This window comes from Dichomitus squalens (genome assembly GCF_000275845.1).
Source record: "Dichomitus squalens LYAD-421 SS1 unplaced genomic scaffold DICSQscaffold_3, whole genome shotgun sequence".
Taxonomy (NCBI): domain Eukaryota; kingdom Fungi; phylum Basidiomycota; class Agaricomycetes; order Polyporales; family Polyporaceae; genus Dichomitus; species Dichomitus squalens.
In genome coordinates this window covers 376261-391853 of record NW_006766885.1, presented here as the reverse complement: position 1 = coordinate 391853, position 15593 = coordinate 376261, and the positions used below count along the sequence as shown (strand labels likewise).

The 15593-nt window shown below is 56.2% G+C and overlaps 6 protein-coding genes across 6 annotated transcripts; 3 read left to right on the top strand and 3 right to left on the bottom strand.

Moving 5' to 3' along the window:
• The first annotated feature begins 1391 nt into the window (after positions 1–1391).
• On the top strand, positions 1392–5207 carry DICSQDRAFT_152404 (uncharacterized protein). Its single transcript, XM_007361700.1, has 9 exons — positions 1392–1592; positions 1658–1842; positions 1891–2022; positions 2079–2468; positions 2539–3117; positions 3186–4180; positions 4242–4406; positions 4470–4847; positions 4923–5207. The coding sequence occupies exons 2-6, from the start codon at positions 1678–1680 to the stop codon at positions 3342–3344; spliced, it is 1425 nt and encodes a 474-aa protein (XP_007361762.1). The 5' UTR covers positions 1392–1592; positions 1658–1677; the 3' UTR covers positions 3345–4180; positions 4242–4406; positions 4470–4847; positions 4923–5207.
• Positions 5208–7415: 2208 nt separating this feature from the next.
• Positions 7416–9499, bottom strand: DICSQDRAFT_79007 (S-adenosylmethionine decarboxylase). The gene is made up of 2 exons (XM_007361699.1): positions 9134–9499; positions 7416–8911 (listed from the first exon to the last, which is right to left on the bottom strand). The coding sequence occupies exons 1-2, from the start codon at positions 9364–9366 to the stop codon at positions 7783–7785; spliced, it is 1362 nt and encodes a 453-aa protein (XP_007361761.1). The 5' UTR covers positions 9367–9499; the 3' UTR covers positions 7416–7782.
• A 219-nt stretch (positions 9500–9718) lies between these two features.
• On the top strand, positions 9719–10913 carry DICSQDRAFT_79005 (uncharacterized protein). The gene is made up of 2 exons (XM_007361698.1): positions 9719–10550; positions 10609–10913. The coding sequence occupies exon 1, from the start codon at positions 9775–9777 to the stop codon at positions 10447–10449; it is 675 nt and encodes a 224-aa protein (XP_007361760.1). The 5' UTR covers positions 9719–9774; the 3' UTR covers positions 10450–10550; positions 10609–10913.
• A 337-nt stretch (positions 10914–11250) lies between these two features.
• DICSQDRAFT_177783 (uncharacterized protein) lies at positions 11251–12474 on the bottom strand (the record flags this gene model as incomplete). Its single annotated transcript, XM_007361697.1, has 2 exons — positions 11251–11302; positions 12109–12474. Coding segments are annotated over 2 exons (417 nt in total), but the record flags the coding sequence as incomplete, so codon positions are not given.
• Positions 12475–12954: 480 nt separating this feature from the next.
• On the top strand, positions 12955–13623 carry DICSQDRAFT_152401 (uncharacterized protein). Its single transcript, XM_007361696.1, has 3 exons — positions 12955–13123; positions 13184–13430; positions 13507–13623. The coding sequence occupies exons 1-3, from the start codon at positions 12964–12966 to the stop codon at positions 13586–13588; spliced, it is 489 nt and encodes a 162-aa protein (XP_007361758.1). The 5' UTR covers positions 12955–12963; the 3' UTR covers positions 13589–13623.
• Positions 13624–13754: 131 nt separating this feature from the next.
• On the bottom strand, positions 13755–15231 carry DICSQDRAFT_78995 (aromatic compound dioxygenase; the record flags this gene model as incomplete). The annotated part of the gene is made up of 7 exons (XM_007361695.1): positions 13755–14107; positions 14157–14217; positions 14280–14319; positions 14374–14508; positions 14562–14729; positions 14789–15035; positions 15095–15231. The coding sequence occupies 7 exons, from the start codon at positions 15229–15231 to the stop codon at positions 13861–13863; spliced, it is 1035 nt and encodes a 344-aa protein (XP_007361757.1). The 3' UTR covers positions 13755–13860.
• Between the last annotated feature and the right edge of the window lie 362 nt (positions 15232–15593).

Here is a 15593-nt window from a genome sequence, read left to right as displayed (position 1 = left end):
ATATACCCGCTGGTCATGCATGTATCCGAGACAATGGATCCCTTGTACCTATGCGTTGCGGGCATCTGCCCGCTCTAGGGGCGGGGGAGTTCTGACGAACGGCGGGGATACCGCCGGGCGTACTCCTGACCGCAGCAAGAGGCGGGTCCCAGGGACGCAATCGTACCCATTGGGCGGCAGGTTTGCAACCCGTACCCTAGCCTTCACTGGCCAAGGGTGGACAGGCGGCCACAACGCATAGGTACTGCGCCCTGCTACTCACCATTCCACCACTAGTGTACCCTTGCACCCCTCCTTCCGGTCATCGCCTAGCACTTCCCCTTGCCCCGTTCGCCACCGCTACTTCCCCACCACACCCCCCTAGTTAGCTCGAGCCTTGTGCTCACCATGTACAGCCGAACACCCACTTCTTACTCACGTCGATAGTATTTGTAGTTTAAGGCCTACCATGAGGCGCGGCCTCGCAGGGCAATAAACGGGATCTAGAAAGAAAGAAAGAAATGCCGACAGGCATTCAACGCGCCGATGTTGAAGCATGGTGGGCGGAGGATCAATCAATGCATGCATGTTCCAGCCCCTGCTCATCGTAATACTTCCTTGATCTGTCAGCAGGGCTCTCTGGTGAAGGACGTATATCCCCTCAAATCGCTAGGTACTAGCAACAGCATTCTTCCAATAGTGGCCCATGTACGGATAGGATGTACAGTTACCAGAGTAATAACGGAAGATTCACGGCAGCGTCGTTCGTTGAGGACACGGCTACGTGCCTAACGTCAATCGTCCCACTTACGATCCATGTAGAGTACAACCGCCATATTTTTGGCCGTGTAATTGCGTGAATCCTTTGGTAATGCCCGGCGAAGTCCGGTATCTGATTGGCTCTGTTCACGGCGCCCCTTCGGAGCAGGCAGAGAGTTCAAAGCGTACAACTGAAAGAAGTCAGGAGACGGATCGTCGATGTTCTTGATCATGACAGCATAAGCCATACGCTGCGCATATTGCCGAGCACACCGTTCCGTGCGTTGTACAAGCAGATAGCTATTTATGGTAAACAGTGTAGTAGGAGAACACCTGAGGGGGGGGAAGGGCAGCTTCCATTATCTGCGCATTATGTTACGGTTCGCCGGGTGATTCATTTTGGCCTCGCGCTCGATGTGCTTTCGATGATGTCCTCTCCGAACTAGATGCGTGAATGGGATGACAGAGGCGCGAGGTCGACATATTATGGACGAGGAGAAGGCGCCCAATTTCGGCGAGGTATTATGGAGGCCGCCGCAAGCGATGGCGCGAGGTGCATCCAAGTGTGACAGCTAGCGTCACGGTCACCGAGCTGACTAGGTTCGTTTGGCCGGATTTGGTTTCTTGTCTATACAAACTCACATCGGCCTCACCGTCGACCTGCCTTTGTTCTGCGCCGACTGCATCTCCTGTCCTCGTCGGACCGATTTGTTTTAGTCACCTCCGTTTGTCTCGTCAATTCTTGCCCCTTTCTTGTTCGTCATACGAAGAGGTCTTCTGCCAGTTACCATCGTCTTATCTGAATTGCGGCGGGTTTCGGAGGGCATACTCACGCACAAAGACTTTGGTCCTCGGTACGCTAAACTCGCATATATAAACCCAAGCATCAATTCCCGGCACCAAGCTCATTCTTCTCAAGGTACTCCCCACGATTCCACAATGGCGGATTCGCCAGTCGGCAGCGACTCCGCGAATGACTCTGGTGACGACGGTCAGCTCACCATCAGGATACCTAATCCGAAGGTCTATATGGCTCGTCAATCGCAGTGGAAGGGGAGGAGAGGGAAGCCACGGTGCGACCATTGTCGACTAAATAACCTCAAGGTGCGTTACCTCTGCCGAGTATTTCCTCCGTTGCTCATGGGCGGCTAGTGTGACCGTGTCCTCCCAACATGCAACCATTGCTCTTATGCCGCCGGACGAGAATGCAAGTACACCCCGCTACCTACTCCGGCTCACCGCGGTATCCCAAGGTGCGACAGATGCCGACTGAGAAATCTGAAAGTACGTGATCTTTGTGCTCCTCACCTGCCCCAAACCCCGAATATTCTTTCCCAAAGTGCGACCGAAATCTCCCGGTCTGCAATCATTGTACAGAAGACAATGAGACGGATTGCAACTACACACCGAAGAAAAGGCACAAAGTCCCGTCGGATCACGGCATACAAAACAACCGTCCCGTGGCGCCGTACGCTTCTAAGACTGCGTCCTTCCTGGTGAATGAACACGGCCAGGAAGAAGAGCAGTCTCCGCCGGCTGGCTCTCCGGGTGAACCATCATCTGCTGGTCCCGTATACGAGGGTGAGATTCGCACTGAACCTCAGATTCGACAATATGTACCACCACATCCCCCGCCACCAGGAGGCGCTCCCATTGACGAGGATACGCCAATGGACCAGGATCCAGACGGGTCGTTTCAGCAAGCAGGACCGGACGGCTCCTTCACATGGGTGCGTCCAAATTAACCTCGGAAGCGTTCCATCTCGGCACTGACCCGGCATTGCATCTTGCCGGCTCCAGGGCATGATAGTTACAACACCACATATCGACCCATGGACACACCCGTCCTTTGTTCCGCTACCGGAAACCGTTATTCGTGGCCTCCGCGCAGTGAACGCTATCGAAATGCCTTCACGACATCAGTACGACGAGGCGTTAACCAAATTCCTGCAAGGGCTTACGCCTGAGTTGCGCGACACTGCGACGTTTTCCGCCGACACGTACGCCGACATTGCATGTGCTGTGCAAGAGAACCGCATATCGTCACTCGCCTCACGGCTACAGTTCTGGGTGACGTGCCACCATGCACGCTCTGGGTCCACCAAGCGCCATCTGATTCTGCTGCCCCGCGATGCGTTCTATCACATGAACCGAGAGGACGAAGAGAAGCTCCGCCTGAACTATATCATGCAGGCAGATGGGGAAGAGAACAGCGAGAGCGCGAAGAAGCTCGCGGAGAACGGGCTCAGTCTTCTGCAGTCGGCCGCAGTCTTCGAGCGCGTCCCCGTGCAAAGCCAGATATATGACGTGCTCGTGTACATACACAGAAATCATGGCTCCTCATCGACAATGCTCTTTGAGGCGCGCCGGATTGGGGTGGTGAGTGGCTCGCTAATGGGCGCGAAGAACGTGTAACTCCCGTGGCTGACAACGCCCTTAACGTGCAGGCGACGATCACCTGGCCGATGGTGGAGATGTTCATACGTATCTGTCCTTTATGCAAGTTGCGGGCTAAAGGCGGCAGTGGGCGCCCTTCCACGGAAGATGAGTCCGTCTCGTATCGTCCACCGCCACCACCTGCGGGTCTGCCTGTCATCAAGCGGTAGCGTATTATCCACTGCTAGGCTATGTCTGGTAATTCAGTGTCATATTCGGGTGCAAATGCTTTGTTCTGTCCATGTTTGTCTAGTCACGTTGCATTGCATCATCGCTTACATCTAGGACTGCGAGGTGGCGGTGGTCGGCGCAAGCTGGCCAGCCGTCGTATAGGGTTTACTGCGCTATGTTAGGCCTGGTGTACTATGTAATACTATCCCCATCCCCTTCGCTGTTTCTCGTAAATGCTGTGCCGATAGTATAACCAAGCTCGACATCCGATGTCCGGTGTTGGATTTACAGTATAATCTATGCGCGTATGCGTGCAAATTATGTAAAGGGGGTATCAAGTGACATGAGCGACTACGAGTGGCTTATGGAAGTCGCTGTACGAGAATTGTGGTATCGTCCATCCATCGTTCCTCCATTTCCACTGTCATATTTCGAGATACCAGTTGCGTATCTGATCCGCCTATAGCTTCTCTTAGGAGAGATACAGCCAGGTTTTTGCTCGGGCGACTCGGGTTCGGGCCGGAACTCGAGTCCAGCTCTCGTCCGATGACCTGGACCCATTCATCGGCCATCTCCTGTGGGGTATATCCGTCATACAAATCAGTAAGACCGTCCGAACAGAGTATGAGTGCGCGCTGGGATGGAGCGCTAGGTTTCTGTGCTATGGCGCTGAAGTCGTAGTGGTATACGTCGGGAGTATTCGATAGATATGGGGGTGTACGGATCCTCGGAACGTGCGGTTGCATCGACTCTGGCGAGAACCAATCCGCGTCCATGTATTTGAACACGAGTTCAGCATAGACAGCTGGAAGCTTCAACCACACGTCACCCAAAGCTACGGGCGTAGCGTAAGCAAAGACACAGGCGAGCGCACATGCGGTAAGGACGCCGCTCACATCTCGTAGGCGCCAGGAATCCCAGAACTCTGTTGTTCCAGACGCAGTCGGGTTCTCCTGGGTGCTCCGCGCGGATGCGTGCCAATTCGCCGGGGTTGCTCCCGTTGTGAATAGAGTTGACGACACTTCCGCGCCACTTTCCGGATCGATCCTTCTCCGCTAGGACTAACTTTGTTTGTCAGCACATCGTGCGGGCGATCCAGGGTGAAAGCGTGGTCGACTACCTACCCGCGACGCAGTCGCCTACATTGGCTACCCACAGGTGGCTTCTTGTCGGATCGACGAGCGTTACCAGTGCCGTGGACCCTCCAAAGGCTCGTGCGGTCTTGTGATAACTCGAGCTCGCCGTGGTCTTGTCATTCACCAGATTCCTGACATGCGTAGGGTTCAATCTCGAGACTGCATCTAGCTCTCTAGGAAAGAGCGCAAGAAAGTCGGAGGTCATCGTCTGGTCTACATACTCCAGGGTCTGTCTCAGAAGGTTTGAGACAAGTGCGGAGAGTGCAGATGGTGATGGGCGGGATCGCAGCGAGGCGTCGAGTAGGCCTCGTAGATGAGGGCCAAAGGCAGTGGAGACGTAGTCCACGCAGTCATGGTCCATATGACCTGGAACGAGGCAATCCGATTAGATATCGAACGTCGCTCATACCGTTCTAGAAGGCCGGTTACAGGGATACATACCGTCATAAACGGCGGCGTAAGTCCAAGTACCGCCGGACAAAGGCCACTCCTCGACCCTGTAGCGGTCCTGGGTGCGGTAATGCCATGTCTTGCAAGGCTGAAAGGAGACGCTGTCAACGGTGCCCGCCGGTGACGTCCTAGGCTCCGCTAACTTTGTGAGCTCTTCGGACAAGGCGGGCTCTTGAAGCATTCGGTATGCCCAGCGCTCGTCTCCGCCACGGTCCATGTCGGTCAGCGCAAAATCCCTAACCTCATCGAGCGCGCGCTGTTGGTCAGTGTTCGTTGCAGGGGTGAGATTAATTATCTGTGGGTGGGCCATCGCCTAGCGTAGTGTGTGGCTCAGCGCGGGAGTAGGCGAGAAAGAAAGGACGGACGGACTGTTTAGCAGAGGGATCCATCGCTTTGGGCCTGAGGTCATGGCAGGATTTAAGGCAATGGGAGATTGATGTAGGTGGGGGGGCGAACATCGCAAACGGAAGTAGGTCCTCGCCACACGCTGGGCTCCGGGGACAACCGTCGTAAGGAATCCATCGCCGTTCTTTCTCTACCTGAAATCGGAGCGCCGGCCGCTATGACATTGAGTGACTGCGCTCATGATGCAAGAAGGCGACGGTGAGCTGATTGACATCAGACTCCGGACCCTTGAGGCAAGCCTGAGGCGTTCTCTGGAGAGCGCGAGAAGCCGAAGCGTGCGTGCATCCTGTCCGGTGAATGAATGCATAGTCTTCCCGAGGAGGGACACCCTGCGTCATGAGTGTCAGCAGCCCCGCGGGAAGCCTCGCGGGACCGTAACCTCCTTTGTGAGCTAGGTTGCCGGTGGGCATGGGTAAAAACTGCAATCGCAAGCGGTGGTATGTAGGAAAGAGACCGAGTGCGTTCCCAGGTCGGCGCGTGGAGGCTCGGAGTGCGTGGGCGTCCCCTCGTCGCTTAAGTACCACCTCAACACCACAGCTTCCATACTGGGAGCGTCGCGGCGTTGCATTGCGCATCCGCCTCCGACGTTGCACCAGGAAACCGATCGTTGCTCGCCCTCCCTCTTACTTCGTCCTCCACGACGGCGGCCATGGCGCGTGGCCCTTTCACAGGAGCTTCATTCATCAGGCACCTGTCTCCGTTGCTATCCAATACAAACTCCGTGCTGGCCCGGACTGGGCGACTGTTTAGACCGTACACCGGTTTACCGCATCCATCGTGGTTCTGCACGGAGGCGTGTTTGATCTGTCAAAAAGATACCGTCCGCCGTATGTCGCCCGCCACAAACTCAATGTCCCCCACCCCGCGACAGCACAAGATCGCGCACGGCGGACCGCGACATACCCAGATCATGGGTGGATGCGACATCGTGACCTCAAGGTTCAGGCATCATGGTATATCTTCTGTCAGGTATGCATGGTACAAATCATATCTCGAGACATAATTCAAAAAACTCCACATGCTCATGACCTCGCTGTGACAGAAGGACAAGATAGCCCGGTGATTTACAACCAGGCAATACAGCTGGCCCTCCTGCGCATTTCATGGAAGCTCTGCGGATGGTATTGAGGAAGACGAGACATCGCGCTCCGCGGGGGATAGTACGTAATCGCACCCTTTCGCCCGCTAACGAGCGATGGAATGACCTCTCAGAACGTCCCGAAAGCTCGGTAGAACATGCCATAACTTTATGTGCGCACCGAGGGGGCTGTACGCGCTCCCAATACCGCCGCCCTAGGGGTGTGACCGATTTTCGGGGGTGCAAACAACTTGCCTGCGGCCAAGCCCAGCCCCCGAGAAGAACAACGGTAGAATGCAGAACAAGCGAACAAGGTTGTGCTCGTGCCCGCGTCGGCTAGCTCACAGAATTTCCTCTAGAAACATGGGTTCTTCGAGAGAGAGACGTTGCTCGCTAAGTGCATCACGTACGAAGGTCTGCTGAACAAGACAGGACAGTGCGGGGGGCCCCTTACCTGAATGTCTTACGACGTTCTATCAACTTGCGACTAGGATTCTAGCGTGCCTACACGAACTCGAGATGCTTCGATCGATGGTGTTGGACGCTTCCAACGCCTCGAGGTCTGCTCGCCCATCGCGCATTGCGATTCACCGCCCTGGCGGGCCGCACTCGCGAACCTGAGTGCGAGATCGCAAATCGCTGATGGCAGACGCGTCCATCCGCTGCGGGTCACGACGGTGGATGACCACAGGTCGGGGTTTCCGCGTCCTGTTCTGTTGCTTGAACAGATGGGCGTTGTGGGGACCCAACGTGGACCCGCATGACCGCCCGCCGCCATTCACGGAGCCATGTCATGCAGCTGGGAGCAGCCTCAACTTGAACCTGCCCAGGCAAAACTGTGTCTCCTGCTTGCAGGCTGCAGCAATCATCCACGAACCGCCGCGGAGCCACAGTACTGTGTGATAAGCTCTGGCTGTGTTCTGCACTAAAGAGTCTAGGACGCCAGGACGAGCAGATTGCCCTGGAGGAAGCCCCGACCATGATCGCACTTCAACGAGTGGCGCGCTGCGAAAGTCGATTGAATTACTGTTTTGAGCAAAAGCGGCATCCGTGCCGGGTTCGTGCCGGGTCATTTCGGTCCATACGGATTCGTAGATGCACAATGTATCGCGCGCCGCGCCCATCATATAGACTGCAGCCCTTGTCGCACCTAGACATTTTTGTTCCAATAACGTCACAACCATCCTAAACACATCAACGATCTCCAGAGGTACGGTCGATCACAGCGCCGCAGGCTATATGATTATCAGCATAAGCGCAGACATGAACATAAACCTAAGTGGGGAGAAGGCGGGCTTGAGTGGAGCGAGCAAGGGGCGAGGGACGATCCATAATTCACAAGCAGGGTTCATACCGCATTCTTGACGACTACGTCCGGAGCTCGAAGCTCGCGAAGGCGAGGTCGTAGCCGCCAAACTCGTAGTTGATCTTGTCTGTGCGTTTGTACAGCCCCGCGGCCCCTGCCTCGGTCCCGTTGCACTGGAGCTCCCCCTCGCTCTTCCGCCTCGCGTGGGCGGGGAGCGTCAGCGCCGCTTTGAATGCGCGCTGGGCCGCCTCGACAGTCGTCTCGCCCTCCTCTTCCTCCGCGGCGTCGTTATCCTTGCTCGAGATGAACAGCGTCAGGGTGAGCTTGCCTGGGTGGAAGATGTTCACCACGCGCCGGATGAGCGTCTTGAGGTCTGGCACGCTCGTCGGCTTGTTGGTCGGCTTCGTCGCGAGCGGCACGTTGCACTCGAACGAGGCGTATGACCAGCCTTCTTCTGGGGTGACGTGGATCGTGTAGTACCCTTCTCCGGAGCGAGCGGGGTCCTGTCCGGCATCGGGACGCCACTTGAGCAGCGCGTTGCACGAGTAGCCACAGGGCGTGAAGGAGTACGCATCTAGCGTCGTGATGTTGGACGGGAAGATGTTGGTGATCCCGATGTCGGAGGAGAGGGCGAGGGCGTCGGCTCCTGCGGTCGCATCTCCGTCTTCTGGAGAGGAGTTGCTGAAGAAGGGGGCGCGCCCTTCCGGCGATAGGTGGGTCATCAGGATTTCGATGGTATAGTCGGAGGCGATGGCATCGTCAGTTTCATCTTCACGCTCCTCGGCGGGGGTGTCTGGTGGTGGCACGTCCGAGGCTTCCGGGTCAACGCCGTCCACGTTGTGCAAAACGGATTGCGGCGAGCTGGGCGCGGTATCTCCACTTCCGGATGAGAGTTCTCCGGGGGCGGTAAGGTATAGAAGCCAATGGTCGCCGTTGACCTTGCCTACGGTGTAAGCTGATCCATTAGGAAAGAGGTTGTCGAGGAACTCTATCTCCGCCTTCCATTCCCTGTGAGGACCCTGCTGCCTCTCCGGGAACATGAAGGCTTTACGAGAGTAGAATAAGCGGTGTACAGTGGGGAAGCCAACATCACGAGCAATCTCGAGTATCCGAGGGACTCCGAGAAGGTTGAGTGTTGTGCCACACGTCTTCAGAATGAGGCGATGTGGAGACACAAAGAACGAAGATTCGCTGGACAGAGGACGTGGGCGTGAGCAAAGTTGGCCACATTACACAAGCGGCGGGCGTGAAAGCGGAATTGGGCACGCGAGTCGGTGGGCGTTCGCACGCAATACCGAATCATCGACACATTGCGCCATGCCCCCGCCGAGCTCTCACCCGAGACTGTCTTCCGGACGGAAGGAGCCGTGATCGAGACGTATATAGACGTATATAAACGTAGCCGGGACATACCTGAGAAGATAAGCATCCATCTCCATGCCTTCTACGACGGACAAAATTTTGCACTTGACGATGTCAAGCATCTCCTCCCAGACGGCCCGGGGCACCTTCCTGAGGCCGTACTTGCCATCGGTGCTCGAGTGGGCATCGGGGATGTCCGCGGGTGAGGACGCGAACCAGATCTCGAGGAGCTTTTCTGGACCCTCGAAAGGGCCGCTAGCGGTATGTTGATCGTCGGCGAACATGGTTACCGGGCAAGAGCAGCAGGGGCACGCTATCTGTCTGGAGGGTGGTGACGGGCGACGGACGGCAGAATCTCTGAATGCATGAACTGGGGGCTGGATGAGGGCGAGAGAGCTGAGGAACTCAGCCTGAGCTGGTTGCTGGCTGGTGGATACTGCGAGCGGGCCATGCAGATTGGCCAATGCGACAAAAGTCGCCGATCGATAACCCAAACATCCAAAATCTAATCGCAGGTGGCTGTGCCTGTCCTCGGTAGTCTCCGGTCCGCCGCTCGCATGACGCCTCTCGTCGCCGACGCGCCAAATCACCACCTCGACGCCAGCGGCATCCTCCCCCCTCACCTCGCCGTCTTCTCCTCTCTCCTCCTCATCCCCTCTCGTCCTCCTTCGACCCATTCGACGCTCGTGGACATGGTCCGAAGCTTCATCTTGCGCTTCCCCGCCGTGCGCGCACTCACGAGTCGTGTGTCCCAACCACTCCTTCCGCTCACGACCCGGCTAGCATCCCGAAATGCCCCCTCCCTCTCGGGTTCACGACCTTTCTCCCACTTTCCCGCACGTCTCACTTCGTCGCCTCCACCTTCACCACGAAGCAGCTCAGAGGGTTCCGAGTCCAGCTACAACCTCCCTCCAAACGCGACCCTCTCCCAACGTCTCAAACACCTCATCAAATCGTATGGCTGGTACGCGCTCGGCGTGTACTTCATAATTTCCGCGATAGACTTCTCTGTCGCCTTTGCCGCCATCAATGTCATTGGGGCCGACCATGTCGCCAAGGCTGCGGCAGACGTGAAGGACTACTTCATCGGCTTCATCCACTCCAAACCCCCCGAGCCTGGCCGTCAGGAGATGGAACCTGCCCGCGCGAGCCACGGGGGCCATGAGGGCCTCATGGCGATGATCATCCTCGCATACACTGTCCACAAGACAGTCTTCCTGCCCGTCCGCATTGGGCTGACGGCCGCGGTTACTCCCAAGCTTGTGCATTGGCTGCGTGCGAAGGGCTGGGCTGGGAGTTCAGGCGCACGGCGCGCCGCGAACGAGATGCGCGAGAAGATCAGGGAGAGGCGGGATAGCAGGTCTTGAGGACGGAGGATACGATTTCTTGGAGTGGGAGGGGCAAACGCTAATATCTGGGATCGAAGGGAGCGTCGTTCGGCAGTCTGATATCGGACTTAATAGCGAAGGTACGCCTGAACTCGACCACTTATATACACTCCCATTGACCAAGCTGATATACTACAGGGTCATCCACACTTCTCATGTGCAACATTCAATTATCTTACATGACGTAGCCCCTAGACCCTAATCATCACGACTCCCAACTTCAAACAGGGGGAATATCGGTATCTGCCCAGATGTTCCGAGGTCGATGTCAGATGCAGGAGCACATATGATTGATAGTACGTACCCTTGAGGATACCCTCCTTCACCAACTCCTCTGGCTTTGGACGTGCCTGGAGGGCATGCTCCAGCTTGTCCTGAAGGCGACGTTTACTGAGCATGTACGATCCTCGTATGCAATGCATCCCCGCCACTCACCTCAAGCTGTGACCGCTGCAACTTCTCTTTCGCAGCCTGCAACGCGGGCGCAACGCTGTCATCTGATGGTCGCGACCGCGCCCGTCAGTTCAGCGCCACGGCGCTTAGACCCACATACATACCTTTGAGGATGTTCCGCTCGACGAGCTCGGTCTTCTCTGGGCGGTGGGCGAGGCTCTTCTCGAGCTTCTGCACCGTCTGGGGGTCAATGGACTGCTTGCGCTCGACCTTGGGCTTCTCGACAGGGGCGACGGTCTGCGTACTCGCTGTATGCGTATGTCACGATAATATCGCAGAGCAGCTCAGCACAGAGCGCCCCATGGGTAATTGGGTACGTTGACGTACACATTGCGAGAGGGGGACTGGTATCCGAGGGGTAGGATCGCGAGTATGGAGGCTAAGGCGTACAGGAGATAGAGAAAGATGGAGATGAGGAGACCCTCCGTTTCTATAGTGCTGCTAACGTGCTAACTGTCCCAGATCGGGAAGGGTCGAGCATCTGCCCTTCCGGCCCGTGACCGTTCTTGCTCCGAGTCTCTCACCGCCGTCCATCTCCAGCTAGCCTGTGCTCTAGACCGGTGCGCGGTAAGAGAACGTTGGGCGAAGAATGGTCAAGACTTTCATTTGTATGCGGCGTGCGCTCTAGCCTGCCCAGTGGGGCGAGACACGAGCTCGACTAAACTGTAGTTATCTCAGATCCATCAGTATCATTCAGAGCACCTTCTCTCGTATTGTATGCTCTCAGATCCCAGAGGCTATACGATCCTTGTTCGTGACTCAATGACGCACGTTTGAGTAGTACAGCAAATGTCGCCCGCAATACTTACTGTCCATGATTTATGAAGATGTGATTGGCAAGGCGCTCATGATCCTGTAATCCTGAATTCGGTCGTATACCTCGAAAATGTCTTGTGGTCCGACAACCTAAGGGTCTGTAAAAGCCAAGCGGTGATCCATGGACAGGGCGTACAACATTCGCATTACATGGAGTGAAATGGGCGTTCGTACAATCAAGAATTCAAACCAGTCCGTCCCCGTGTCCATCAACAGCGGTATAAGCCTTCCCGGCATCGAAAAGTCAATCCGTCGTCGCGTCTAGCGCAACTCCTGTTCCATCCTTCGCCGTCTGGCATTCTCTCGAGCGGCACTGTCTGCACGACAAGCTTGGACGAGCGTCCTTGTCTCCTGGATGCCAAGGCGGACGCGCTGCACTTCCGTCGCGACGTCATTCTCCATGCTTTCCAGTAGGTCCAGCAAGGAGATCACCTCCTTTGGCGAGATGCGCGAGGTAGGACTTGTGGGCGTGACGGGACTCGTAGGCGCGAGTGAAGTGAGAGGGGGCAGGGACAGCTTCGGAAGAAGCTTGCTCTTGGGGCGAGAGCGGCTAGCGCCCAATCGGTTGGTTTCGACGCGAGGAGAAGCCGGTGGGTAGAGGCCAATAGTGATGATGGGGAGAGGTCCGGCCAGAGTTGTGAACAGCGGGTCGGGAAGGAGGCTGCTCCCGGAGAGGAGAGGGGATTCGGATATGTTCACGGGAAGGAGCGGTGCGCTAGACTGGGTTGGGGCCATGGCGATTGTGAGTGGTAGGATGATGAGGTTAACGAGTGTGTGTGGGTGGGTGCTAGAGCTAGAGCTAGCTAGAGGCCTAGGGTATCACGGAGCTACTAGATGAGCGGTATGCTAGGAGTGCCAGTAATACCGAGAAGCAATAGTTCGGGATTTATACATGCCGCCAGAGAACCCGTGAAGATTCGATCCTTGACGTGCGCCAGCGTGACGAGACGTCAGCCGAGGAAACCTACCTTGGTGATTCGATTCGTGGCAATATGACGGTCTAGGAAGACAAGAAAGCAGCTAGAAGACGTGGTGTCGTGCACATAATGAGGCACAAAGATCCGGGAAGGTGGAAGTTCGCAGCAAGCTTGGGAAAACGCCCCGGACGTTCGCCCGCATGGCAGCACCCGTCGGCTGTCTTACGTAAGCAAATGGCGGCAGGGCACGGGTGAGCTCGGTGTCGCCGACCGCACCGTCAGAGCCCTTCATCTTCATCTTCGCGTCATGTCCGTAGCTAGGGCGGCCGGCGCCGTCTTGCGCCCCACACAGCGGGCGGGAATCTCCCTCGTGCAGCGCAGAGCCGCCTCATCGCATGCACATGAGGACCACCACGATGACCACCACCACGAGGAGTACCATGATTCGAACGTCTACGAGCCAGAAGGTGCGTGTCGCAGCGTTCACGGTCATTGTCCCTTGCCAAGACGAGATCATTGCGTCGCAGTGTTCAATACTCCTTTCTGGCGAAGAGTCGTCGTCGCCGGTGTTGGCATTGTTGCCTTCTACAAGTTTGCTCCGGAACCCACTGAAGACACCCTCATTGCGAAATACATCAAGAGCACCATGACGCAGCCGGAGTTCTGGAAGGACACCGCATTCAAGCATCTAGTTCTATCTGCGCAGGGCTCGGACGAGACCTTATTGGTGGCGGATGCTAAGCCGCCAGTTGTCCACCGTTACCGATTCCCCCAGTACGTGTCGCACCTCTCGTGACATGGACACAACGTACTGATCTCAGCGTACATTGTCGATCTCGCAACATATCAGACGATTTGAGCAGTTTTCTCCTCACTCCAACCCGGTCGGAATCAAACTCACTGTGGACGATGTCGTTGTAAAGAGAGACTAGAGCTCGCAAATACACTTCCTAGCTTTCCACGCGCCTTGAACCAGATTCAAGTGGCCAGAGTGTTTGTGCGAGTATTGAGGCCCATATAACAGGTTCATGTGCTGCTCCATGAGTCGTGCCTTGTTCTCGGACCACTGCATCCTGCTGAGGCTTGACAGATTACGGACTAACATCAATTCGACCCGTGTTGTCTCTACAGACATCTATCCGTTATTATGTAGGGTCCTTAGATGAGCAAGGGAGTTCTTGCTTTCCCCAGTCCAGTCAAGAGATCACAGCCTCGACTTCCTCGCCCGCTCCTTCTTCAACTCCTCGACCTGCTCAACGGTCGGCAGCACGAAGTCGTACTTCCATACCCACACACGTCCACCTTGGACCTCGCCCTCTTTGAAGCCCATGTCCGCCCACCGTTTCGGGTCGTGCTCCTCCGTGAGCTGGCAAATGAGGGATTTCTTCGTAGCGAAGACGGGGTCCGTACCAAGAAATGGCGAGTGTGAGGGGTAGAGGGCGGAGGTCAAGCTGCCAAACAGATTAGTTTGAAGGGGGAACGATTGACAGGTGCGCTTACTCGTCATATCCTGGTGCCTTCACGGTGAAGTGAATGTGCGATGCTCGGTGAGCGTGGCGGCCTGAACACCGCGCATACAGTCAGCTAAAGCCGTGTTAATGCGAGAACCAATGTGTCATTAACCTAGTGCCTTCAGCAGGTCACCTGTAGGTCCGTCGCTCGGCTATGATAGGGAAGGTCAGACGCCAACTATCGAAGAGGGGGGGGCACGCCGTACGATAGGATACGCTGTGGGCAGAATACCACGGTAGCTGAAAGTGCCGTCGGGGTTTGCGAGAATCTTGCCGCGGTCGTTTGGCTCCTCACGGTCGGGATACTGAATATCGTACAATCCATCACCGTCGGCTTGCCACTGATGAAAATGTAAGAAATCCGTTTATAAAGCTCCCTTAGGTTGATACTGACCACGTCGACGGTCGCATCCTTGATCCCCTCACCCTTCAGGTTCTTGATTGTTCCGAGGAAGCACATCGACTCTCCCTGCGTGTTTGTTTTCGCGAGCGAGGAACCGGAGGGCACAACAGGCGCGTCGTCCGTGTAGAACGGCCCGGGCTCGCATCCATCGGTACAGCCCTGCGCAATGTTGCGCCATCTGTGCATCTGGAAGCGTTTGTGAGGAAAGGAAGGCGTACCGAAGGCTTCGGATGGTTGATCTCGTCTACGAGGGCACTGAACCCCAAACAGTCGCTCAACAGGACGAACTCGTTCTTGTAGTCCGTGCTCTCCTTTCCGGCACGCGTCAGGAACTTCACTGCCTTCGTCCATTCCGCGTGCGTAAGCTGAGTTTCGCGCGCGAAGGCGTGCAGATGAGAGACGAGCGATGTGACGAGATCGAGAGTGCGCGGATCTTTGCTGAGGCTCCTGTGCAGTCCTTGAACACTGCGTTACGAACCAGTGGGGATGAACGCGCTGTTTGGATGGACAACTATCATACGCACTGGTCTGTGATAGTGTAGTCCGAGTCCTCGCGGAAGTCGCGCTCCAGAGGAAGGTCCTTTGGAACTTCACGCTCAAGTTGGGCACGAATGGCGCGTCCAACGAGAAGAGGGTTCTTCATCTGCTGTTCGGAAGCCATGGCGTAGATGTTCTACTCCTCGAGAAACGGATATTCTCCGAACTTTTATGGCTAGAGAATAGCGCTATAATGCTGGAGCGGCGGCCGCTGCGGATTAGGAGCCGCTCCCCGTATTTCTTCGCCCGCGGTTGGCGTGCCTCATACGAGATGGTCGTGGGTGGCTCAGAGACCAATCCTATTCATTGTGGAGTAACGCAAGACAGGATTGGGTCGGCACAGGGCTTCGATAGTCTCACGAGAACGCATCCTGTGACCTTCGTCCTGGACTGCCAGTGGAACTGAGCTTGATATATTCACGCGTCGGCGGAACAGTATAGCCGCCACCAAGCAGCAGGAGATGGAACGGCACGATGTAGGGGCAG

Excerpts from the sequence above, each read along its gene's own strand:
- DICSQDRAFT_152404 (XM_007361700.1), top strand. The coding sequence starts at position 1,678 with ATGGCGGATTCGCCAGTCGGCAGCGACTCCGCGAATGACTCTGGTGAC. Across the intron at positions 2,469-2,538 it reads CGGACGGCTCCTTCACATGG|GGCATGATAGTTACAACACC; the intron begins GTGCGTCCAAAT and ends TGCCGGCTCCAG. Across the intron at positions 3,118-3,185 it reads AGGCGCGCCGGATTGGGGTG|GCGACGATCACCTGGCCGAT; the intron begins GTGAGTGGCTCG and ends CTTAACGTGCAG.
- DICSQDRAFT_79007 (XM_007361699.1), bottom strand. The coding sequence starts at position 9,366 with ATGTTCGCCGACGATCAACATACCGCTAGCGGCCCTTTCGAGGGTCCA. Across the intron at positions 8,912-9,133 it reads ATGGATGCTTATCTTCTCAG|CGAATCTTCGTTCTTTGTGT; the intron begins GTATGTCCCGGC and ends TCCTCTGTCCAG.
- DICSQDRAFT_79005 (XM_007361698.1), top strand. The coding sequence starts at position 9,775 with ATGGTCCGAAGCTTCATCTTGCGCTTCCCCGCCGTGCGCGCACTCACG.
- DICSQDRAFT_152401 (XM_007361696.1), top strand. The coding sequence starts at position 12,964 with ATGTCCGTAGCTAGGGCGGCCGGCGCCGTCTTGCGCCCCACACAGCGG. Across the intron at positions 13,124-13,183 it reads GAACGTCTACGAGCCAGAAG|TGTTCAATACTCCTTTCTGG; the intron begins GTGCGTGTCGCA and ends ATTGCGTCGCAG. Across the intron at positions 13,431-13,506 it reads CACCGTTACCGATTCCCCCA|ACGATTTGAGCAGTTTTCTC; the intron begins GTACGTGTCGCA and ends GCAACATATCAG.